General features: G+C 49.0%; 1 protein-coding gene across 1 annotated transcript in view; it reads right to left on the reverse strand.

Annotated features, from left to right (window-relative positions):
- The window catches only part of LOC144167436 (uncharacterized), a 33,717-nt gene extending 10,274 nt beyond the window's left edge, over positions 1–23,443 (reverse strand). Inside the window, exons 1-2 of the mRNA XM_077696699.1 lie at positions 23,232–23,443; positions 2,313–2,466 (exon numbers count right to left, since the gene is read on the reverse strand). Of these exons, the coding sequence (XP_077552825.1) occupies positions 2,313–2,466; positions 23,232–23,434 (357 nt within the window). The 5' untranslated portion in view covers positions 23,435–23,443. The remainder of the gene's footprint in view (positions 1–2,312; positions 2,467–23,231) is intronic.
- Between the last annotated feature and the right edge of the window lie 2,094 nt (positions 23,444–25,537).

Below are 25,537 nucleotides of genomic sequence, written 5' to 3' on the forward strand. Positions count from 1 at the left end.
CGCATGCGCGTTAGAATCGGATACGAAACCGAAACTGCCGAAACAGCTGAAATTTTGTTCCACCCATCGCCATCACCATCTCAAGATGGCGCCAAAGCTTTTAGCAACAATTTTTTGGATCAAGGCGCCTAGGCTTTTCTTTCGGCGTTCACACAAATCGTCAAATTATTCCACTTGCGTGCTTGATAGCAGCAATGGCAGCCGCGGCAACGAAGGTGCGCCGCTTTCGCGTCTTACGAACGGCTCCCACGCGTTCACAGCGAGCGGTTGGCTGAAGCGTATGCCTCTGGAGAAGCTCGCGGGATGAGCATGCGAGGCGTGGGCCACGATCCCATCGAACATGGTTGAACGTTCGTTCAGAAGTGTGGCATCGCGAACGCGCTCGACGGCACCAATGACGAGATGTTGCGGTCAGCGGAAGGCGACAAGAAGCTCTCGGAGAGCGACGAGGAGTGAGATGAGTGGGATTACTTCGGGGAATAAATCGCCCGTTTTTCTCATTCGTTTTGCTTGCTTACAAAGTTCCTTGCGCGTTACAAACGGAGGTGCAAGTGGTTTCGGTTTCTTGCCTAGAAAATCGGGTGCGCGTTAGAATCGGGGGCGCGTTAGAATCAGGTAATTACGGCATTTCATCCTGGTGCATCAGTAGCATCAACGAAAGAAATGCTTACTCGACAAATACAGGGCGTGTTCCGCTCGTGGGCCGAAGTCCCCAGACCGTTACGTAAGAAGGGTGAACATTTCGGCGTGTTGAATAAGAGTGCAGTCACCATGAACATTATAGGCCGCATAAACCATGTTTCAATTTGTTTTAATGCATTACTGTGGTTTTATCGTGTTCTAATTTCGGCCAACGTTTTACTGTGGGCTTTCATGGAGATTTTAGAGAGTACTTTGTTTACCTTCTTTTTCTCCCCCTTCTCCCTTTTTCTCGTTTCTTTACCCTCACACGCTACCTCTGCTGTGTACGGGTGGCTGGAGCATTGTCAAGTTGCGAAAGTGATTGATTGATTGATTGATTGACTGACTGACTCTGATTGATTGATTGATTGATTGATTGATTGATTGATTGATTGATTGATTGATTGATTGATTGATTGATTGATTGATTGATTCATTCATTCATTTACTGACTGACTGATTGATTGGGAAGGGCACAAACCGTCACGTTCATTTTACAACACCTCGCATTCTAAAGGCCCGCGGTGCCTCGGGATTTTTCGTTCGGAAACGTCTGGCCTTCACCACTGCACACACGGTACCAATACCGGCGCTCCCTAAACTTCACTGCGGAAACCGGAGCAGTAAGTTTCTTTTGTACAATGCTGTAGGAGGAACTTGCGCAAAAAAGGAATTCGTGTCCAATTGCAAAATGCGTCCTCTCATTGTAATGCATTTGTCTCCTGTTGCCGAACGTGTCCTGTTATTACCATCGCCATAATCTCCACTTCGCATATTAAGTACGGAGCACTTTAGGTGGCCGGCTTCTCGTAGTAGCTCGTGTCGGTGGCCAAGTCACCCTAGTCAAGCTGCGTCACGCACCCGAACAGAGGTTTCGAAAAGATACCCGCCTACGCTGATTGGAATCGAACCTGTGTCCCTCGCATTGCGAAGCGATGTTTATCCCACCCCCGCGTTACTCGTATGTAATATGATTGGATGACCTTTGCGCTGCGTCGTCGCCACGGATGGTACCGTTACTAGGCCACAAATAGGTTCGCTATAATATAAAATAAAAAAATTACGAAATAATGCTTGTTTACCCTAAAAATACGAAAACTCAATCCAGTGTCTCCTTATATGCCTTCTCAGGGGATGCGGCGTCCTCTCTTGACTACCTACGGTATCAACCCCAGGCTGAAACTGAAACTAGTGAAGAGAGGGTCCCACAGCTCCCTTGGGTAATCATTTCTCAGCCCTTGACAGCTTTCGTGTTGAGTTTAACTGCTTTTATTTTTGTGTTTTGTTAGTGTGGCTCATACCCGCGTTCGCATCCCCAATCAAACAGAAATTACGGGGGATGGTTCTTAGGTACTCACCTAAGTGGTGCTCCCGTTTAAGTGTAGCCCAATTCCTCACGTAGATCCCTGCACATGTCCCTAACACGTGCTCGTACGTCCAAGGTCACAAGCCATTCCGTAAGTCCACCTCTAGTCACTCCACACATTCCGCATTCCCGAGAAGCATACTGATATGTTTCAATGGCCCCTTCTCAGATTCCCCGTTCCCCAGACTCATCCTCAACGGAACGATTGTGCCACCTGAACATCGCCGTCGCTGAAATATTTCATTCCAAGCACTGCACGTCTTACCCTGAGAGCATGGAGAGCCACCTTAAAGCCATGCTCTGTCGCACTTTCCCTGTGGATGTTGATCACCGCCGTATGTCTGAAGCCGTACTGGTGCAGAATCTTTATCTCGGAATCTAGCTTGCCGTCCTCGATCGTGACTCTCAGCTTATCAGTCCTTGGGGAGAAAAATATGCACACGGCTCTTTTGGTTTTTAGAAGAAGTAATTGCGCAGCATGAAAAGTGTGCTAACAGTATCTGAAGGGTCCACGTAGGCATCACGCAACATCGTTCCATGCAAAAGACTGACTCCTTGTAATCACACACGCAACTTTTAACAATACCTGTTGCATTTACGCTTACTTAGAATGAATGAAAAACGTAAACAAGGTGAGAACTTTGCGGACACTTTCTGCAGCTGCAGCTAACGTGTGTTTGTTTCGCCGCTTTTTGATTTTGCCATACGTCACGGTAATAGACAGGTAAGGAGGCAGAAAATAGCAGCTGCAAGCTCCTACGAAGGTTCCTGCAAAAAACCATACTATGTGATTTTTTAATACGCGTCTTACTATAGCCCCAGAGTTTTCTTTTTTATGCCTGTTTCATTTCCTATCCGCCTTCTCCTCTCCTTCACTTGTAACGTTACAAAAACAATTTGTTGTGCTGGATGATGCCGACGCACGCAACCACGATCTAAAAGAGTACTGGGAGATTGCAGTGCCATCTCATCGCTGTTTAAAATTAAAATACAAACTTTTCTCTTTTGCAATTTTGTGGTTACGTATAAGCAAGAGGGCCAAAGCACACCGGAATGAAAACCTGATTGCTAGAGCCACACTACAATCTCCCAGGAAGCTCGACACCCCAAGGCTCGCTCTCGCGTTCCCGAGACTGATTTTAAAATCCCCAGAGATACGAACACATCACGCCACCCCATTTTCTTGGTGAAACACGGCGTGCAGGTGAACTTGGGTTCAAGGGTTCCTACAGTACAAATTTTGACATTGTGGCTTGCATAAAACCAATAGGACGCGCATAGCGGGATTTAAACCGCAGAAGACTTTGCGAAACTTTGTTACACTACTTATTTGTGGCTTATATATATATATATATATATATATATATATATATATATATATATATATATATATATATTGTAAGCACTGTAGTTCTCCGCGGTACAATATTTAGGCCTCTGAGCAGGCGCAGGATGCGGGAAGACTGGCTGTAGCGGGCTTATCTCGGTGTACTGAGCCACGTGCTGTGGAGCGGCGTGTTCGGTAGAGGGCCCGCTTTCCATGAGACGCAGTTCTTCTTTAAACAGGTCACGCAAAGTGGCGCCAGAGGAGAACTGGCGATCACCAGAGAGTCCAGAGGTCTTCTGCGCCTGAAGTTCTTCCCTAATGATACTACGTATCAAAGAGCGCAGCTCCGTGTCGGGTGGAAGGCAGGCTGGTGGGGTATCCTGCTGGATGCGAGCGGACTGCAGCGCATCCAAGCGCTGGCAAATCGTAACTACGTCGCGTACGGTGGTGGGATTCTGAGCGACGAGAGCATTAAAGGCAAATGTGCTAATGCCTTTCAGAAGGTGCCGGACTTTGTCGTTCTCCGACATGTCCTCGTTCGCCTGGCGACAAAGCGCAAGCACATCCTCAATGTAAGACGTGTACGTCTCACCTACATGTTGAACGCGCTGGGAGAGTTTCTTCGTGGCGCTCTCCGATCGGCTCGCCGATGTGCCAAAAATCTTGCGAATCTCCTCCGTAAACATATTCCAATCTCCTAGGCGATGTGCCTTGTTATAAAACCACGTCCTAGCCACTTTGTCAAGGCAGAACGGGACATTATAGAGCTTCATAGAGTCATCCCACCGATTAAACGCACTCACTCTGTCGTAATAGTCGAGCCAATCGTCGACGTCTTCACCGCGAAGGCCAGCGAAGGATCTGGGGTCCCGTTGGCCGCTGGTAACGGTCCACGCAGAAGGCGCAGAAGCCGTTGCAGGGGCGGTGCGAGTCGGGACGTCCTGTTCCATTGGCCCGGTTGGCATTTGAAGGCGTCTTCCTGAACGTAGCTCCAGGGGTGCGCTAGGAGAGCCAGAGGGCGGGATCGAGGTGCACCTCCACCACGTGTAAGAGGCCTTCAAGGAGACGTCGCTCACTGATAGAGCGGAGAAGACAGACGCCGTTTATTTGGCGAACGCGCAGCCAAGCAGCACTAGCCTCAGGGATGATAATGATCATGTACAGGTGACGAAGATGAAGCATTACTGAAAAGGATGACAGGTGATGATGATTACACAGAAGATTGAAATCAGCGAAATATTGTGCCGCGGAGAACTACAGTGCTTACAATATATATATATATATATATATATATATATATATATATATATATATGTTGGGAACTGCGGGGTCGCAGCGCAGCGCCACTGAAAGAGTAGGCAGGCTTTCGGAATCGAACTGCCCGTGCCGTGCTGGCGCACCAAGCACGCGCCGCTCGCTTCTTTATTCTCCTCTTTCATAGCCGGCGGCAAGACGCCGGCTAAGAGCGCCAACTGGAGGGCGCTACAGGGCTCCCCGCCCAGACGGAATGTCGAGGCAGGCGGGCGTTGGCAGGCGGGCGTTGGTTTTGGGGGCGAGCAGTGGAATGTTTAGGCCTGCGATGTCTGCGCGGAGTTCGTTGGGTGGCGGCTCGAGGTAGGCCGGTTTGAGGCGGTCCAACGAGACGACTTCTCCGCGGCCATTCAAGAGGATGGTGGCGGACTTCTGGGTCTTGTTAAGGACACGGTACGGTCCATCGTAGGAGGGGGTAAGAGGCGCCTTTACAGCGTCCCGCCTGAGGAAAACGTGTGTCGAAGACGCCAGGTCGGGATGCACAAAGATGCGGTGGTCAGAAGACCGAGGTGGGACCGGTCGCAGGTGCTGCATGCAGTCCTGCAGGCATTGGAGGTACTCAAGCGGCTGGGGCGAGGAGGCCGTAGGGACGAAAAAATCGCCAGGAAGACGCAGGGGTGCGCCGTAGACAAGTTCAGCAGTTGAACAGCCGAGGTCGCGACGAAGGACGGCACGCAGGCCAAGAAGCACTACAGGAAGGTGATCAACCCAGTGCTCTTTATCCAGGCGCGCAGTGAGAGCACTTTTTAGCTGGCGATGGAGCCGCTTAACAATGCCGTTGGCACAGGGATGGTATGCCGTGGTGCGGCAGTGTTTAGTGCCCAGCAAGCGGCTCAGGGAAGTGAACAGGGTGCATTCAAACTGCCTGCCTCGATCCGTGGTAACAATGCCGGGGCAGCCGAAACGGCAAACCCATGTTGAAACGAAGGCTTTTGCGACCGTTTCTGCCGTGATGTCCGGAATTGGTACGGCTTCGGGCCAACGGGTGAAGCGGTCAATCATTGTGAGAATGTACCGGCAGTCACGGGAGTGAGGAAATGGTCCGACCAAATCAAGATGCACGTGGTCAAAGCGACAGCTAGGTGGCAAAAAAGGCTGCATTGGGGTCTTCTTGTGGCGGATCACCTTGGCTGTCTGACAAGCGAGGCACGAACGGGCCCACTGGCGGACATCAGTGTTGATGCTCGGCCAGACGTACCGCTGTGTGCGTCTGCGCTGCGTGGCTCTGCGCTGCGTGGCTCGGATGCACTGCGTGGATGAGGCGCTGCGTGGCTCGGATGCTGGGGTGGCAGATGTCGTGGAGCGAGTGAAACACAGCACGACGAAAGGCAGCCGGAACGAAGGGTCGAGGCGCCACCGCTGACATGTCACACCACAGTGAGCCAGGCACGAACGGATGAGGCACAAGTTGTAGACGAAGGGAACCCGGCTGGTCCCGCAGTGCTTGCAGCTCATGGTCCTCAATCTGCGCTTGAGCTAGGCGTTCCCAGTCCACAGCAGATGCAGCACTGCCGATTGAGGTAATGCGTGAAAGCGCGTCAGCAGCCTCGTTGTCGGTACCTTTGATGTGCCGAATGTCCGTCGTGAATTCCGAAATATAGGCCAGCTGACGGAGTTCCCGTGCGACGTACTTGGAGGAGTTCGTACGGAAAACGTACGCCAGAGGCTTATGGTCCGTAAGAACGTGAAAGGACTGGCCCACCAAGAAGTGCCGGAAGTGCTGGATGGTGGCGTAAATGGCGAGCAGCTCACGACCAAAAACGCTGTAGCGCGTCTCGGCAGGTTGGAACTTCCGAGAGAAGAAACCCAGCGGGTGCCACTCGGAGTCGATTCTTTGCTGGAGAACAGCGCCGATTGCAACGCTGGATGCATCTACCATGATGCGAGTGGGCACGTCGGTTCTCGGGTGAATGAGAAGCACCGAATCGGCGACGGCTTGTTTAGCAGCGTTGAAAGCGGCTTGAGCTTCGGGAGACCAGGAAATCGGGGATGAGGAGCTCTTGGTTGTGCGAAGAAGCTCAGTCGGTGGATGCAGAAGCTCGGCGCAGTGGGGTATAAAGCGTCGCGAGAAATTCACCAGGCCCAGGAACTCACGAACCTGGCGGAGGCTGGTAGGTTCGGGGAAGTCCTTCACAGCTTGAACGTGAGAGGGTAAAGGACGAATTCCCTGCGCCGAGATGTGATGGCCGAGGAACTCGAGCTCGGACGTCCCGAAGACGCATTTCTGGGCGTTGACAACCAGGCCAAATTGTTGAAGGCGTTCAAAGAGTTCTCGGAGGTGACGCTCGTGATCTTGTGGAGTAGGACTCGCGACTAGGATGTCGTCGATGTACGCAAATACAGCCGGAAGGCCGCGCGTCACCTCGGCAATGAACCTTTGAAATGTTTGGGCTGCGTTGCGTAGCCCAAAGGGCATGCGCACATACTCAAACAAGCCGAAGGGTGTAGTGATGGCCGTCTTCGGGATATCGGCAGGCTCGACGGGGATTTGGTGATACGCTTTGACAAGGTCCACTTTGCTAAAGATTGTGCACCCTTCCAAGTGGCTTGTGAAATCCTGGATGTGGGGTAGGGGATAGCTGTCGTGGACAGTCTGAGCGTTGAGCGCCCGGTAATCGCCGCACGAACGCCAGTCTCCACTTTTCTTAGGAACCATATGCAGTGGAGACGCGTGGTTGCTGGACGATGGGCGGATAATACCGAGTTCCAGCATGTGCTCGAATTCACGTTTAGCAGTCGTCAGACGCTCACCGAAGAGGCGGCGCGGCCGAGCTGTGACTGGTGGACCCCGCGTGACGATGTGGTGGGTAACGCTGTGCTTGGGCGGCTGCTTTAAGTTGCAGGGTCTCGTAACCTCAGGGAAGTCTTCGAGGATTCTTGCGTACGGGCATGAGGGAAGCAGCGTGCGGATGCCAGTTGGAGCGACAGTAGACAGTACGCCCAGGATGGAAAGGCGCGTCTTGCTGTCAATCAGGCGATGGTGACGCATGCTGACGTCTAGGTCAAAGTGGGTGAGGAAATTGGAGCCGAGGATGGGCTGATTGACGTCGGCTACTACGAAGACCCACCGGAAGGCGCGCCGCAAACCAAGGTCGAGGGTGAGGGACCGCAGACCATACGTGGCGATAGAGGTAGAGTTCGCTGCACGAAGAGTAGGTCCAGGTGACTTAGAAGTACGCTCGTCCTTGGTGGCCGGTAATACACTGACCTCAGCACCCGTGTCTACAAGGAAGCACAAACCAGAAATGCGATCCATGACCAGGAAAAGGCGGCCAGGTTGTAAGGCGAGGTCACATGCCGCCATCAGTGATCTCGCGTCGCGTTTCCCGACCAGCTGAATGGGGAAGTGCAGTGACGAGCGCGGTGCTGGAAAGTGCGATGGTACCAGCAGATAGACGAGCTTCGAGGTCTGCGCGATCAAAAACCTCCCGGGGAAGACGAACGACGGCTAGGACGTGGGGAGGAGCCACATCGGCGATCAGAGGACGTCCTAAGCGCTTCAATGGAAGCGGCGAGTTGATCGATCCGAGTCTCTAAGCGGGACACGGCCGATGACTCTGCTGTCGAAGCGAGGATAGCGACTGAGGGAGAAGTCGCGTCGTGAACTCTATCGGCAAGCTCGGCGGCGCGGTCGAGGGTCAAGTCCCCTGCAGCAGCTAAAACGATGCGAGTGGACTGTGGCAAGCGCTGCAGAAAGAGCTCCTTAAAAGTGCACCGTTCGAGCCCACGTTGCTCGCGCCCACGAGCTGTCGCATGGTGTTGAGCAGCTGGGAAGGGCGGCGATCTCCAAGCTCTTCGTGGGTGAGCAGATGCCGGAGGCGCGCGCTCTCGGACACCGTGGTTCGGTCCAGAATACTCTGCTTGAGCCGCTGGTACGGAGCATCGTTCAAAGGTGCACCGATGACGTCTGCCACCTCATCAGCCACCTCAGGAGGCAGGTTGCAAACAAGTGGCGATACCGAGTAGTCTCCTAGGTGACGCGGTGCAGATCGAAGACGGCTTCGACCTGGGCGAACCAAACGCGTGGGTTCTTGCGCACGAAGGTGCGGAGACGGAGCTGTACGACTGCGACGTCCGGCGGCGGCGAGGAAGCGTCAGGCAAAAGAGGGCCCGAGGGTCACCTCCGGGTCACCACTGTTGGGAACCGCGGGGTCGAAGCGCAGTGCTACTTAAAGAGTAACAGCGTGGCAGGCTTTCGGAATCGAACTGCCCGTGCCGTGCTGGCGCACCAAGCACGCGCCGCTCGCAGCTTTATTCTCCTCTTTCATAGCCGGCTTTCTCCAAGAGCTATATATATATATATATATATATATATATATATATATATATATATATATATATATATATATATAGAAATAATAACTGCCAGGCAAGAAAACCTCGGAAAGCAAAGGGAAGGATGTAGTTGGTCAAGATGAAGAATTGGGAAAATAAGAAAGTGGAGGTCGTGGGTTCGGATCCCACCTGGACGGCATTTTTTCTCCACTTTCTTATTTTCCAAATTCTTCATCTTGACCAACTACATCCTCCCCTTTGCTTTCCGATGTTTTCTTGACTGCCAATTCTTATTTCTGTCTTATTTTCAACGAGCCCCTCATTTCCTATTCTGATTCGCACCATGCATAGCGAGGGCCTCTGTTCTGGCAGTCTTGGTGCCATAGGGAGCTTAAGAGGGTTCAACGCTGGTTGACCACTCTCGACATGTCGTAGACGCTCGAGTGACGGCCCGGGGGTTAAAAAGAAGGTCCCCTTTACCCCGAGTAGTCCAAGTGGCGCCGGCTACCACCCCCAAGCGCAGGAAACGAAAACACCTGAGCATAAATACCCCAGAAAGGGGATGCTAAAGTAACCCCGCCGGTAGCGTAGTGGTTATCGCACCAGACCGGTATTCTGGAGGTCGTGGGTTCGGATCCCACCTGGCGGGCATTCTTTCTCCACGTTCTTATTTTCCAAATTCTTTATCTTGACCAACTACATCCTCCCCTTTGCTTTCCGAGGTTTTCTTGACTGCCAATTCTTATTTCTGTCTTTATATATATATATATATATATATATATATATATATATATAGCAGAACAGAGAGATACGGGACGAGGGACTCGGTAAAGATACATATCAAGGTTGCAGTCGTCATTGCCAGTGCTATTCGACTTTTTTCGAAATATTTAATAGGGCCGAATGACGCGTGCTTGTCACGTTTCTTTGATTCATTGATAAAATAAGCGAAAATATAAGTCGAGAAAAAATCCGCCGTTTTTCCAGGAGCGGGACTCGAACCCACATCTCCGCATAACCGGCGCGGTGCGTTCGCCATTACGCTATCCCACAGTGGCTTCTTTCTCGACTTTAAAGCGGGGGTTTATATTTCCAAGAGCTCTGAGGCCGGTAAACTAGCGCCGCCCCTCGACTACCGCGGGAGACGTAGAACGTCTTCTTTCCCAGCGGCCGCCACGTAGAACGTGGTCGGAGGTCGGGGTTAGCAATTGGCATATCCGAACTGCTGGAGCCAGTGCCTCGTAATGCATGTAGTAGAACAGAGAGATACGGGACGAGGGACTCGGTAAAGATACATATCAAGGTTGCAGTCGTCATTGCCAGTGCTATTCGGCTTTTTTCGAAATATTTAATCGGGCCGAATGACGTGTGTTTGTCACGTTTCTTTGATTCATTGATAAAATAAGCGAAAATATAAGTCGAGAAAAAATCCGCCGTTTTTCCGGGAGCGGGACTCGAACCCACATCTCCGCATAACCGGTGCGGTGCGTTCGCCATTACGCTATCCCACAGTGGCTTCTCTCTCGACTTTAAAGCGGGGGTTTATATTTACAAGAGCTCTGAGGCCGGTAAACTAGCGCCGCCCCTCGACTACCGCGGGAGACGTAGAACGTCTTCTTTCCCAGCGGCCGCCACGTAGAACGTGGTCGGAGGTCGGGGTTAGCAATTGGCATATCCGAACTGCTGGAGCCAGTGCCTCGTAATGCATGTAGCAGAACAGAGAGATACGGGACGAGGGACTCGGTAAAGATACATATCAAGGTTGCAGTCGTCATTGCCAGTGCTATTCGGCTTTTTTCGAAATATTTAATAGGGCCGAATGACGTGTGCTTGTCACGTTTCTTTGATTCATTGATAAAATAAGCGAAAATATAAGTCGAGAAAAGGGTTGGAGTCCCGCTCCCGGAAAAACGGCGGATTTTTTCTCGACTTATATTTTCGCTTATTTTATCAATGAATCCAAGAAACGTGACAAGCACACGTCATTCGGCCCTATTAAATATTTCGAAAAAAGCCGAATAGCACTGGCAATGACGACTGCAACCTTGATATGTATCTTTACCGAGTCCCTCGTCCCGTATCTCTCTGTTCTGCTACATGCATTACAAGGCACTGGCTCCAGCAGTTCGGATATGCCAATTGCTAACCCTGACCTCCGACCACGTTCTACGTGGCGGCCGCTGGGAAAGAAGACGTTCTACGTCTCCCGCGGTAGTCGAGGGGCGGCGCTATTTTACCGGCCTCAGAGCTCTTGTAAATATAAACCCCCGCTTTAAAGTCGAGAGAGAAGCCACTGTGGGATAGCATAATGGCGAACGCACCGCACCGGTTATGCGGAGATGTGGGCTCGAGTCCCGCTCCCGGAAAAACGGCGGATTTTTTCTCGAGTTATATTTTCGCTTATTTTATCAATGAATCAAAGAAACGTGACGAGCACACGTCATTCGGCCCTATTAAATATTTCGAAAAAAGCCGAATAGCACTGGCAATGACGACTGCAACCTTGATATGTATCTTTACCGAGTCCCTCGTCCCGTATCTCTCTGTTCTGCTACATGCATTACGAGGCACTGGCTCCAGCAGTTCGGATATGCCAATTGCTAACCCCGACCTCCGACCACGTTCTACGTGGCGGCCGCTGGGAAAGAAGACGTTCTACGTCTCCCGCGGTAGTCGAGGGGCGGCGCTAGTTTACCGGCCTCAGAGCTCTTGTAAATATAAACCCCCGCTATAAAGTTGAGAGAGAAGCCACTGTGGGATAGCGTAATGGCGAACGCACCGCACCGGTTATGCGGAGATGTGGGTTCGAGTCCCGCTCCCGGAAAAACGGCGGATTTTTTCTCGACTTATATTTTCGCTTATTTTATCAATGAATCAAAGAAACGTGACAAGCACACGTCATTCGGCCCTATTAAATATTTCGAAAAAAGCCGAATAGCACTGGCAATGATGACTGCAACCTTGATATATATATATATATATATAGAGAGAGAGAGAAAAATGGGTATAGCTTCTAACAAAACTGTTTATTGGTCGACGTTTGGATCGGATGCCGATCTTTCTCAAGACAACATTTCGTATTTCTGTGCACGTATTTATAAGCTCGTCGTCCAACGACGCCGAAAAAAGAGAGAGGGGGGATTTGGGGAGAGAGGTAGCAACAAACACGCTCTCGGCGAGGTGAGGTGAAGGTTTGCAAAAGAGAGAGAGAGAGAAAAAAAAAGACACGAAAGAAAACGCAAAACACAAACAAACCTTAACATGCAGAAAAGAGAGAGGAGTACACAACTCTTTCAAAAAACATGTCCTCCATCGTTCGTCAGCTTGTAGAACGAGTGACAGGTAGCGCCCGCTTCAGAGGGGGGCCGCTCTGCTTAAGAAACGAAAGCGCAAAGCAGTAACAGGGACGCTCTCACACCATCACTGGGAGGCACAGAATTCTAATGGTCACTGACCTTACGGGAAGAGTTTACAGGAAGCGGTCGCAGCCGCACACATATCTCAGTGACGCCAACCCTACAAAACAAACAGGCAGGCTCGTTAAGAGTGTAGGTACGATCTCCGCACTGTGGCTCAAAGCATGCACGATTCTGCCTACCGGCAGGACGGGCGAGCGCCATTCATCATTCTTAGCTCTATTCTTCTGCCCTGCCCGGGCAGCCGACAGGGTCGTCCCTGACCATGAACCAGGGAGAAGGGGCTTAACTAATCCCCTAACCGCACGCGGGAGTCGCGCGGGTCCTTTGTTGGAGTAAACGGCGGCGGGAGCCTCGATGTTTGTGGCATATGCCGCCTGTGGAAACCCAGTGAAACACCTTGCAGCGTTCTTTGTGGGGCTATCAACAAAAAACCCCAAAAGCATCGTAAAGCACCGCAACCAGCCAAACCCATCGCCAGATCAAACAGCGCACCACCTGAACAACCCCAAGGCCCGGACCCAGGGCTCTCAGCCACAAGCGCATTTCCGTCGGAAAACCTGCAGACGATCGAGCCCAAGCCCGGGAAATCAGAACTCAACCCACGGACTTCAACGAGCCCACAACCTTCTGACCCCCAGCCGAGCGCGAGAGACTGCGAGATTCTGGAATCCAGTCCAGAAAACCAGAAAAGCCCTGCCACCCCCGCCGTCAAAAGGTACGATCTCCGAAAACACTGTGGCTCTGCACGTCGCATTTGCATGAATTGACATCCTGGCCGCGCAAATGTTCCGACCTCCTCTCCCTCAGATGACACGCGTGATCAGCTGCTGACGCCTAATTTTTTTAAGATAAGGAAAACAATTGACAAGCGGGTGCGCCATGATCTACATGTGCGTACACTCAAAATATACCTAAAGGCTGGGATCGCCCCCCGGGGCCTTCTTCTATCATTAACACCATCGATGCATACGTTTAACAAACGTGAAACACAAAATTGGAACGAAACTCTTAAATCCGCATCACTTCAGCTAACTAAAATCGTAGTGGATCATTGTGATAATACACTCGCGTCTCTGAGGGCGGAGGAGCTTCGTGCTAGGAATAATATTGTCCTTTCTGCGCTGGAGGCCAGCGAACTGGAACTGTTCGAGAAAAAGAAGACAGATGAAATAATGAGAATCAAAATTAAAAAATTGTCAAGGGATAAAGTTCCAGACTCAAACGAGTTTTCTGTTCCATACTCAGACGAGTTTTCTCAAATCAATTCAGCTCCGCACCACACAGACATTGGAAATTCCAAAATTACACCCCCAATTCCACCCTGCAAGTCGAAAGAAATGTCAAAAACTCAAAAGAACATAGATGAAAACATAATTAACCTCTCCGGGGTACAGCTTACTATTCATGAGCGGTCGTTAATATCGCGCGGGTTGACATTTTGCCCAAGTACCGGCCGAAAAATGAGTTTAGCTTGCTGAAAGATCTGGACAATTTTTCACGAAATTTACGCCTAGAAGAATATTTTTTCGATAAGCTGGACAAGGAGCGCACTGCCCCAACCTCCGTCAATGTAGGGCGGCAGTGGATGCCGAAATCAGAGCGGGAAAAACACTTGGACTCGTACATTGAGGCCGTTCAAAGAGACGTCCTGCGGGCTTATAACGCTCGCAAACCAGGGGCCCAGAACCTTTCTAAAGAGGAGCGCGAGGCACTTAAGGCACTGGGTGATCGAACAGACATTGTCATAAAACCGGCCGATAAAGGTGGAGGTATTGTAATACTTAGTAAACCAGACTACATTCAAGAAGGCCACCGTCAGTTAAATAACAAATTTTTCTACCAAAAACTTGACGCGGATCCAACTGTTGAACATCGGGAAATAATAACAACAACACTAAATAATCTTGTCAAAATTGGGGAAATAGAGCCACGCCTCTGTAAAGCACTTACAGCAGCACACGCAACGCCAGGAAGGTTTTACATGCTGCCTAAAGTTCATAAAGAAGGGAACCCTGGTAGGCCAATAATTTCGGGAAGAGGCACTCTCACCGAACCAATATCAAGCTACAGAGACTCCCTGATTAAGCAAATACCCGCTACCCATTCGTCGTATCTTCGTGATACTAACCACTTCCTACGGGAAATCGACAACATAAAAATTCCTGATGGCGCCTTCCTTGTAACTCTAGATGTAACTTCTCTGTACACAAATATACCTCACAGAGATGGGATTGAAGCCCTGGTTGAATCCTATAGCATACATCGGGACCATGAGTCGCCAAGCCCACAAGTCATTGAAACTTTGACCAAGCTAGTGCTGGAATTAAATAGCTTTGAATTCCACAATCAGTATTACCTACAAATAAACGGCGCTGCGATGGGTACTCGAATGGCACCCAACTACGCTAATATATTCATGAACGATCTCGAAACAAAATTTCTATCAACCCGTGAAATTAAGCCATTCTTTTACAAACGCTTTCTGGACGATGTATTCCTTATTTGGACCGGTACGGAGGATGACTTAATCGACTTCATCGAGTGTTTCAACAAGGCCCATCCAAGCATCGCATTCACTTATACCTATTCAACCACGGAAATCAATTTCCTTGACGTGCATATAAATACAGACAAAGGAGAACTGATCACTACCGTGTACAAAAAACCTACCGATAGGCAGCAGTATCTGCACTTCGACAGTTGTCATCCGCGCCACTGCAAAACGAGTATCCCATACTCGCAGGCCCACCGATTTAGGAGAATTTGTTCCCGCACCGAGGACTTCGAGGCAAACGCAGAAAACTTGCGCAATGTACTCGCGAAGCAACAATACCCACCACCCATAGTCAACGACGCTATTTGCAAAGCGGTCAACCTTGATCGCCAAGAGTTGCTGCACCATGAAAAGGAACTAAACCAGAAGGGGAGAGGCAACCTAGTTTTGACGTTCGGGGGCAACTCCCCAAACATAAACAAAATCTTGAAAAAGCACTTCAACATGCTTCAACAGAGTGAACGGCTTTCGAAAATCTTCCCCACCCCTCCTAGGGTCGTATACAGGCGCCCCAAAAATATTAAAGATTACTTTGTACACGCCAAAACTGAGAGGGCACCCAAGGGTGGGTGTCGACCATGCGGAAAGGCACGGTGCCGCGTATGTAAACACATGCAGACAACCACGGTGGCAGAAAGCACCAACTCAAATTTCAAGCATCTAATTCACGCGACACTCGACTGCGACTCTTCTAATGTGGTGTACCTCCTGGAGTGCGGTGTTTGTGGCATCCAATACATTGACCAGACGGACACGGCATTCCGCATGCGCTTCAACAACCATCGCGCACATGTTCGTTCACTCCCGGATCTACCCTTATCACGACATATTAACTCCGAAAACCACCCGTTCGACTCCATCAGGGTCACACTTTTACAAAGTGGATTTTCTACTACAAGAGAACGCGAACAACGTGAATCTTACATTATTTACAAATTCAACACAGTAAAGGCAGGAATGAATGTTAGCCCGGGCATTATGTCGTCTATACATGCTGTCAATAATCTGGCTGCAGAATAATCCCCTATCTAAATTGTAAGTTTCTGTGTTGTTTAAACAAGTAAACAAGCTATTCTTGTTTTATTTATTCCCTTCCTGGGGTGTCCTCACAGGCGGCATATGCCACAAACAACATCGAGGCGCCCGCCACCGTTTACTCCAACAAAGGACCCGCGCGACTCCCGCGTGCGGTTAGGGGATTAGTTAAGCCCATTCTCCCTGGTTCATGGTCAGGGACGACCCTGTCGGCTGCCCGGGCAGGGCAGAAGAATAAAGCTAAGAATGATGAATGGCGCTCGCCCGTCCTGCCGGTAGGCAGAATCGTGCATGCTTTGAGCCACAGTGCGGAGATCGTACCTACACTCTTAACGAGCCTGCCTGTTTGTTTTGTAGGGTTGGCGTCACTGAGATATGCGTGCGGCTGCGACCGCTTCCTGTAAACTCTTCCCGTAAGGTCAGTGACCATTAGAATTCTGTGCCTCCCAGTGATGGTGTGAGAGCGTCCCTGTTACTGCTTTGCGCTTTCGTTTCTTAAGCAGAGCAGCCCCCCTCTGAAGCGGGCGCTACCTGTCACTCGTTCTACAAGCTGACGAACGATGGAGGACATGTTTTTTGAAAGAGTTGTGTACTCCTCTCTCTTTTCTGCATGTTTAGGTTTGTTTGTGTTTTGCGTTTTCTTTCGTGTCTTTTTTTTCTCTCTCTCTTTTTTGCAAACCTTCACCTCACCTCGCCGAGAGCGTGTTTGTTGCTACCTCTCTCCCCAAATCCCCCCTCTCTCTTTTTTCGGCGTCGTTGGACGACGAGCTTATAAATACGTGCACAGAAATACGAAATGTTGTCTTGAGAAAGATCGGCATCCGATCGAAACGTCGACCAATAAACAGTTTTGTTAGAAGCTATACCCATTTTTTACTATTTGCTACGGCAACCAAAGACAGCCCTTCTCGCAATCAATATATATATATATATATATATATATATATATATATATATATATATATATAGTAAGGAAATGAGGGGCTCGTTGAGGAAATACAGAAACATAGGTCGGCAGTCTACGACGCCAAAGGAGGCATAGGGGTGTTGTTAGGCTCTATTTTTTTTACTGCGGTTAATGAAGTTAAGATTTTTTTTAATATAAGGAAGGAAGAAAGAAAGAAAAACACGCGCCCAGAGTGGGGACCGAACCCACGCCTTTCGATTAGATCTCGAATGCCTTACCAATTCGGCTATCTGGGCGACTGTGTTCTCCTTCACTTTCTGGGCTATTTATATTTACTAGAAGTGTATCTGACGCTTGAGGGTGGTAGCCAGCGCCACTCTGACTACACGGGGAGAAGGGGAACTTCTTTTCAACCCCCGGGGCGTGACTCAAACGTCTACAGGCTGTCATGAGTGGGTAACTGGCGGGAAGCCCTCTTATGCTACCTAGGCATCAAGGCTGCCAGAACCGAGACCCTCGCTAGGCTTTCGCAGAATAATATAGTAAGGAAATGAGGGGCTCGTTGAGGAAATACAGAAACATAGGTCGGCAGTCTACGACGCCAAAGGAGGCATAGGGGTGTTGTTAGGCTCTATTTTTTTTACTGCGGTTAATGAAGTTAAGATTTTTTTTTAATATAAGGAAGGAAGAAAGAAAAACACGCGCCCAGAGTGGGGACCGAACCCACGCCTTTCGATTAGATCTCGAATGCCTTACCAATTCGGCTATCTGGGCGACTGTGTCGCCCAGATAGCCGAACACAGTCGCCCAGATAGCCCTCATTTCCTTACTATATTATTCTGCGAAAGCCTAGCGAGGGTCTCGGTTCTGGCAGCCTTGATGCCTAGGTAGCATAAGAGGGCTTCCCGCCAGTAACCCGCTCATGACAGGCTGTAGACGCTCGAGTCACGCCCCGGGGGTTGAAAAGAAGGTCCCCTTCTCCCCGTGTAGTCAGAGTGGCGCTGGCTACCACCCTCAAGCGTCAGATACACTTCTAGTAAATATAAATAGCCCAGAAAGTGAAGGAGAACACAGTCGCCCAGATAGCCAAATTGGTAAGGCATTCGACATGTAATCGAAAGGCGTGGGTTCGGTCCCCACTCTGGGCGCGTGTTTTTCTTTCTTTCTTTCTTCTGTATATTAAAAAAAATGTCTACTTCATTAACCGTACTGAAAAAGAAAAGAGCCTAACCACACCCCTATGCCTCCTTTGGCGTTGTAGACTGCTGCCCTATCTTTCTGTATTTCCTCAACGAGCCCCTCATTTCCTTACTATATTATTCTGCGAAAGCCTAGCGAGGGTCTCGGCTCTGGCAGCCTTGATGCCTAGGTAGCATAAGAGGGCTTCCCGCCAGTAACCCGCTCATGACAGGCTGTAGACGCTCGAGTCACGCCCCGGGGGTTGAAAAGAAGGTCCCCTTCTCCCCGTGTAGTCAGAGTGGCGCTGGCTACCACCCTCAAGCGTCAGATACACTTCTAGTAAATATAAATAGCCCAGAAAGTGAAAGAGAACACAGTCGCCCAGATAGCCGAATTGGTAAGGCATTCGACATGTAATCGAAAGGCGTGGGTTCGGTCCCCACTCTGGGCGCGTGTTTTTCTTTCTTTCTTTCTTCTGTATATTAAAAAAAATGTCTACTTCATTAACCGTACTGAAAAAGAAAAGAGCCTAATCACACCCCTATGCCTCCTTTGGCGTTGTAGACTGCTGCCCTATCTTTCTGTATTTCCTCAACGAGCCCCTCATTTCCTTACTATATTATTCTGCGAAAGCCTAGCGAGGGTCTCGGCTCTGGCAGCCTTGATGCCTAGGTAGCATAAGAGGGCTTCCCGCCAGTAACCCGCTCATGACAGGCTGTAGACGCTCGAGTCACGCCCCGGGGGTTGAAAAGAAGGTCCCCTTCTCCCCGTGTAGTCAGAGTGGCGCTGGCTACCACCCTCAAGCGTCAGATACACTTCTAGTAAATATAAATAGCCCAGAAAGTGAAGGAGAACACAGTCGCCCAGATAGCCGAATTGGTAAGGCATTCGACATGTAATCGAAAGGCGTGGGTTCGGTCCCCACTCTGGGCGCGTTTTTCTTTCTTTCTTTCTTCTGTATATTAAAAAAAATGTCTACTTCATTAACCGTACTGAAAAAGAAAAGAGCCTAACCACACCCCTATGCCTCCTTTGGCGTTGTAGACTGCTGCCCTATCTTTCTGTATTTCCTCAACGAGCCCCTCATTTCCTTACTATATATATATATATATATATATATATATATATATATATGTAGTGATAGAAGTCGACTGACATGTTTCCCGTTTTTATATATATATATAGATAAGTATACGTCCCCTTGAACCCGAGCAGTCAGAGTGGTGCTGCTACCACCCCAAGCACAGGAGAAAAATTAACTTGAGATAAATACCAAGGAATGTGACCACTACGCTACCGGCGTAGTGGTCATCGCACCAGAGGCGTATTCTGGAGGTCGTGGGTTCTCATCTCACCCACCAGGCATTTTTTTCTCCGCTTTCTTTCTTTCAAAAAGATATATCTGACCTACCACATTTTCCCCTTTTTGTTTCCTTTTCTTTCTTGACTGCCTACCCTTACTTCATTTCAACGAGCCCCTCATTTCCCATTCTAATTCGCTATATGCATAGCGAGGGTCTTTGTTCTGCAGTCTTGGTGCCATAGGTAGCATAATAGGGTTGAACGCTTTTGGACCACTCCCGACATATCGTAGACGCTCGATTCATGGCCCGGGGATTAAAAAGAAGGTCCCCTACACCCCGAGCAGTCGGAGTGGCGCTGTCTACCACCCCCAAGCACAGAAAAAAATTATCTTGAGACAAATACCCAAGAAAGTGGAGTGGAAAATAGCCCGCTGCTAGCGTAGTGGTCATCGCACCAGACGCGTATTCTGGAGGATCTTGGGCTCGGATCCCACCCGGCGGCCATTTTTTTAAATTCTATCTTTGTTTCAAAAAATATATCTTACCACCACATTTTCCTCTTTGGTTTCCTTTGCTTTCTTGACTGCCTACCCTTATTTTCTGTCTGCATTTCAACAAACCCTAATTATATATATATATATATATATGTATATATATATATATGTATATATATATATATATATATATATATATATATATATATATATATATATATATATATATATATATATATATATATATATATATATATATATATATATATAGCGAATCAGAATAGGAAATGAAGGGCTCGTAGAAATAACACAGAAATAAGGGTTGGCAGTCAGGAAAACCTCGGAAAGCAAAGGGGAGGTTGTGGTAGGTCATGGAAACAGATAAAGAATTTGGAAAGAAAGAAAGAAAGCGAAGAAAAAATGCCCGCCAGGTGGGATCCGAACCCACGACCTCCAGAATACCGGTCTGGTGCGATAACCACTACGCTACCGGCGGGGCGATTTTCTCCCCCGCTTTCTGGGGTATTTATGTCAATGTAATTTTTTCCTGTGCTTGGGGGTGGTAGCCAGCGCCACTCTGACTTCTCGGGGTGAAGGGGACCTTCTTTTTAATCCCCGTGCCGTGACTCGAGTGTCTACGACATGTCGAGAGTGGTCAACCAGCGTTGAACCCTCTTAAGCTCCCTATGGCACCAAGACTGCCAGAACAGAGGCCCTCGCTATGCATGTAGCGAATCAGAATAGGAAATGAGGGGCTCGTAGAAATAACACAGAAATAAGGGTTGGCAGTCAAGAAAACCTCGGAAAGCAAAGGGGAGGTTGTGGTAGGTCATGGAAACAGATAAAGAATTTGGAAAGAAAGAAAGAAAGCGAAGAAAAAATGCCCGCCAGGTGGGATCCGAACCCACGACCTCCAGAATACCGGTCTGGTGCGATAACCACTACGCTACCGGCGGGGCGATTTTCTCCCCCGCTTTCTGGGGTATTTATGTCAATGTAATTTTTTCCTGTGCTTGGGGGTGGTAGCCAGCGCCACTCTGACTTCTCGGGGTGAAGGGGAGGTTTTCTTGACTGCCAACCCTTATTTCTATATATATATATATATATATATATATATATATATATATATATATATGTGTGTGTGTGTGTGTGTGTGTGTGTGTGTGTGTGTGTGTGTGTGTGTGTGTGTGTGATTATCGGTTATCGGTTATCATATTTCTTCAACGATGTAGTACCACTATTTGAACACAATATCGCGTACTAAACTGTAGCAGTGAAACATATTAAAGCAACGCGCTAGAGACGAATGTTTTAATGCTCCAGGAACATCTTCGCCCACATTTATGCATTGGCAAAACAAGGCCTCCGTGCATCCTTGGCAAAAATCTCTGCACACTACCGAAACCTTTCGCAGCAGCGGGTGCAATTATAATGTGATTAATTCCCCGAATGCCGGATGTAAGTTCTAGCCAGTTTAATCGTCCGAATAAAGCATGAAATTCATTGTTACCTCTTTGTACGGCCAATAGCTATTACGCGAAAAAAATGCTTGGAATGCTCTGCCGTGTTTCTTCAGGGCTTTTTTTCTTCCGGCTTGTGCTTCGCTAGAGGTATATTACCCTCAACAGGTAAACTGACTCGTCAACGCTGATGCTGCTTGAGGAAGCTCACTTCCATGTTCTTGAATTCACATCCAGATAAAAAAGACAAGAAGAAAGACACGCAGCGCATGCACGTCTCATGGTATGGTGTCTTCTTGCATGGCGTCCGATCGTTTTTCCGCATTTCATCTCACCAAAAATAGTCTTTTTCACAAACGGGTACGCATGCAACTATTGGGAATGCCGCCACGTTACGACTGTTCAATAGATGCGCAAACATAACATCACGCCTGCCGCCAGGATATCTACGGCACCGATAAATCATTGTATAGTGGGTTTTTGAACACTTTTCCTACACCGAAACAACTACTTCAACCACAAACGTCCTATCATAAACATTATACACGACAACAGTGTACGCTGGCATCTCTTTTGCCTGGATAGTGCAGGAGAGGGGCGTAAATTTTGCGAAGTTCCGTAAATCGCAATACAAATCCTGTCTTACGCAACTCAAATTTTAGGGACCTTCTAGATAATATGGCTCTTGTGAGAAGGTCGTCCGAAACCGCTCTGCAGGCGACTAAATATAGTTGCTCTTTCTCTCTCTCTCTGCGAAGACCTTTGAACGAGAACTTTAAAACCGAGAGGCCCTGAGCACGTGGCCAGGGGAATGAGCGTACCAACTGAAAAACAGAAAAGAGTCCCTGGCAATGTGGTAGATAAATGAAAAAGTACCCCAAGATCAATCGTATTATGTACGAAGCTCGGCCCAGTGCGAACGCCTTGCTCTGGCTTCACACGCCCGAAAGGAGGCGTTTCTCACGTCCCTCGCAACCGAGGCCTAGCATGTACTGCACTCTAACCATCTCCGTGGTCACGTTTGCTGCTTTCGCCGCCCCAGTCGCTGCCCGTCGCGCCTTTTGTTGTGCGCGATTATCGGCCTCTCACCACCGTCATTCCCATTCATTTCTGTATAGCCGGAAAGGCGCTGCACTGTATAATGATTTATACCATTTTTGTCTATAACTACAACCCTTACACCCTATCGAAAACAAAGAAAAATGCCCCTTGAAAGGGGTAATCAACGACAAAACGCCTTTTAAAACGGTATATTCTTGCGTTTTTATTAGGGTATGAGGGTACTGTAAACGACAAAACACCTTTTGGGTGTTTTGTTTTTTGACTAGGGTGTCAGGGTGTTAGTTATAGACAGTGATTTACACCGTTAAGGGTGCAAATCATCTTGCAGTGCACACTCCATTTTACAACCCCTACAAGCGGTGACGGGGGTTACGTGACTCGCCGAGACAGCGTGCCACAGGCGCGTTGGCAGGGGCTTTTGGCGAGCCGCGCTCCAACTTGACGTTTCCCCAGCAACGCCGGGAACGGTACGAAGGCAGCGCCGCCTAAGCCCCGTACTCTCCCATGCTCTCTTCTCTCGCTCTGCTGACGAATCGATATGGCCCCTGTATCGGTCACGCAATAAAGCTTTGCGGTGTTTCATTCCTAATTTTTAATTTACATCTGAGGCCGCCCCTGAATCAGTCGATAAATTTTCCAAACTTCCTGGGCGGAGGGGGACACTGACAACTGTACAACACTGCAATACGCCCTCCTTGTAATGGAGCCACCTTGGTTTTCTACCTGCAGTGTACCTTGGCTACGCGCCACACATCACCAATGACATTTTCTTGCGTTCAAAGGTGCACGTTTCCAGCAGCACCTCCTTGAAGACACTAACAAAACACAGCAATGTCATTCAAGATCAAGATACTCACTCCACAGAGTAGGAGAAACCAAACTGGTGGTGGGGGTAGACTGTTGGCCACTTTAGGAATGTTTGTACGTTGTTTTGGAAGGTTGCTTCCACTTCCTTGTCAATCTTTTTGTGAATAGAATCGAGGAAAATGATGTCGCACAGATTTCCACCGACTAAGAGATTCTCAAGCGAGGGTCCTTCGCCGTTGACTGTGCAAACCATGAAGTCCTTCAGTATAGATGGCGCTGCGATTAAGAACGTATGGTCAATCTCCCCTGTCAACACACTGTAAAAATGATTTATACCCTTTTTGTTCAACTATAAAATCCCTAAGTAATGTTGAACAACAGAAAAGGACATTTCAAATAATCAAATTAACGAGGAAACGTACTTTAAACAGGCTTTCCTGCGTTTATGAGGTTGTAAGGGTGTTACAAACGATAATACCCTCTAAAGGGAGTTTTCCTTTGCTTTTATATTTTGATAGCGTGTAAACGTGCTATTTATGTACAGGAACTTGCACCCTTAAGGGTGTCAATCGTTCTACGTTGCCTTTCTCCGATCCGTCTGTAGCATACAGCCGTTTCTGCATTTCAATAAGGGCGGGCTCACAGCCCACCATCAATCACTGCTCATTTCTAAAGCGTAACTCTATTCCCACATACACACGCCCCCTTTGACGATACAAGGATTTGTCCCCATTGAGGATACGAGTGTAAGTGCACTCCTGGAACATGCGCAAAGATATCGGATGCTCCGGACAGTGGAGCCCGCGATCTCGCGGGGTGTGAGGGTGACTCACTCGTAATGAGGGCCGCCTCCTGCGGCGAACCGTCTCTCAAGTGTAGGCCGTCGATAACCTGTTCGTAGGGACATGCTCAATCCAGCATGCACTGAAGATCCATTGAAGACGGACGTGTTCAGCTGGAGTGGACGGCCGTAATCGCTGATGCGTTTTGCGGATGTGTTTTGCTGTTCTCGAGTACATTTTCACCGCGGACTGTAGTGTATCGCCAATTCAGAGTCAAACGCCTTGACTTTCCACAAGTGACGGCTCCCAGGTCCCGTCATAGCTTTTATGACTGAGCATTTATTTTTGTCTAGATGTAGCGCATGAAGGAACACGTCCAAAGAATACTGGTCCCTGCTGACACATTCAGAGGGGCGAGTGCCTCAGTGACATGACGCAATCTAAGTAGTTAAACGTGACACATTGAATCAATCTAGGTGGCGGTATACCTGCGCAAGCAAGCAACTGTGACCTCAGCGTTGCCTGACCCTACTGCGTTTACAAAGCACTCTATGGCGAGTGTCTCCACAAAATCTGGCCGTGATGAATTCAACCAGAGTCGATTCAACCACCGAAGTGAATGCATAATTTTGTAGCGTGAGCTACACTGACCAAGGTTGAACAGTTTCGCGTGGAGAGCCGTACTGCGCATGCGCGAGGAGCGGTGACATCACACGGCGCACAGAACGTTGCTCGTTGCCCGGCGTCTCTCACACACCCCACGCGCCCAGTGTCTTCGCCGACCTCCGGTCGCACGCGGCGGCCCGGTCCACTTGTTCATGCGAGGGGTGGCAGGGTGTGGAACCGATGGCTCGTGCGTCGCAGCAACACCGGCGTGCGTCTGTGGAGCCAGCTTATCTCTGGGGCGATAGGTGATGCTCCGCCGGAGCCGCTTTATAAATATACGTATCACATAATGCGCATACCGGGTGTAAGCATGATATTCAAGGTAATGATATTCAAGTAAGCATGATATTCAAGCTAATTCTAGACAAGCAGGAAAGCTAAGAATAACCAGCTGAACCCTAGCTCATGCTACGTATATCCTGGCACAGCCGAGTTAGGCCACTGCAAATTTTTTCTACTGACATAGATATTTGTAATCGGTGGGTTCGGAATTGATAATGAAGAACTTGAAAACCCGAAGACATAAAACGCGACACACGACTCATTTATTCTACAGATCAACCGCTGGACGGCCTCCTGGGCTATAAGCTGCGAGCTGCAGCTTGACTAGGCCCAGAATGTTTAATAATATGCCTTGGTCCTTCATATTGCAAAATAAAACGGTGCTATTATCCCTAGAACACTGTCTTTTGAGCATTGCACAAGTGCCTAGCGGAGACGCCAATTTAAAAAATCCCGGGGTATTCCGTTCCGTAGGAACACACAGAATTCCTCGGAGGTATTTCTAACAAGGCCCTGCGGCCTCCGTAGTTCCATAGAAAAATGCTTACATTTCCCCCTGTACAGCCTTCCCACAGAACATTTGTTTATAGCAGGAAAACTTACTTCAGAAGGTCTCGGTGGGCAGC

The sequence above is a fragment of the Haemaphysalis longicornis genome, unplaced genomic scaffold, assembly GCF_048455015.1.
Source record: "Haemaphysalis longicornis isolate Haplotype H1 unplaced genomic scaffold, Haemaphysalis longicornis Haplotype H1 scaffold_2, whole genome shotgun sequence".
In the NCBI taxonomy this organism is placed as follows: Eukaryota; Metazoa; Arthropoda; class Arachnida; order Ixodida; family Ixodidae; genus Haemaphysalis; species Haemaphysalis longicornis.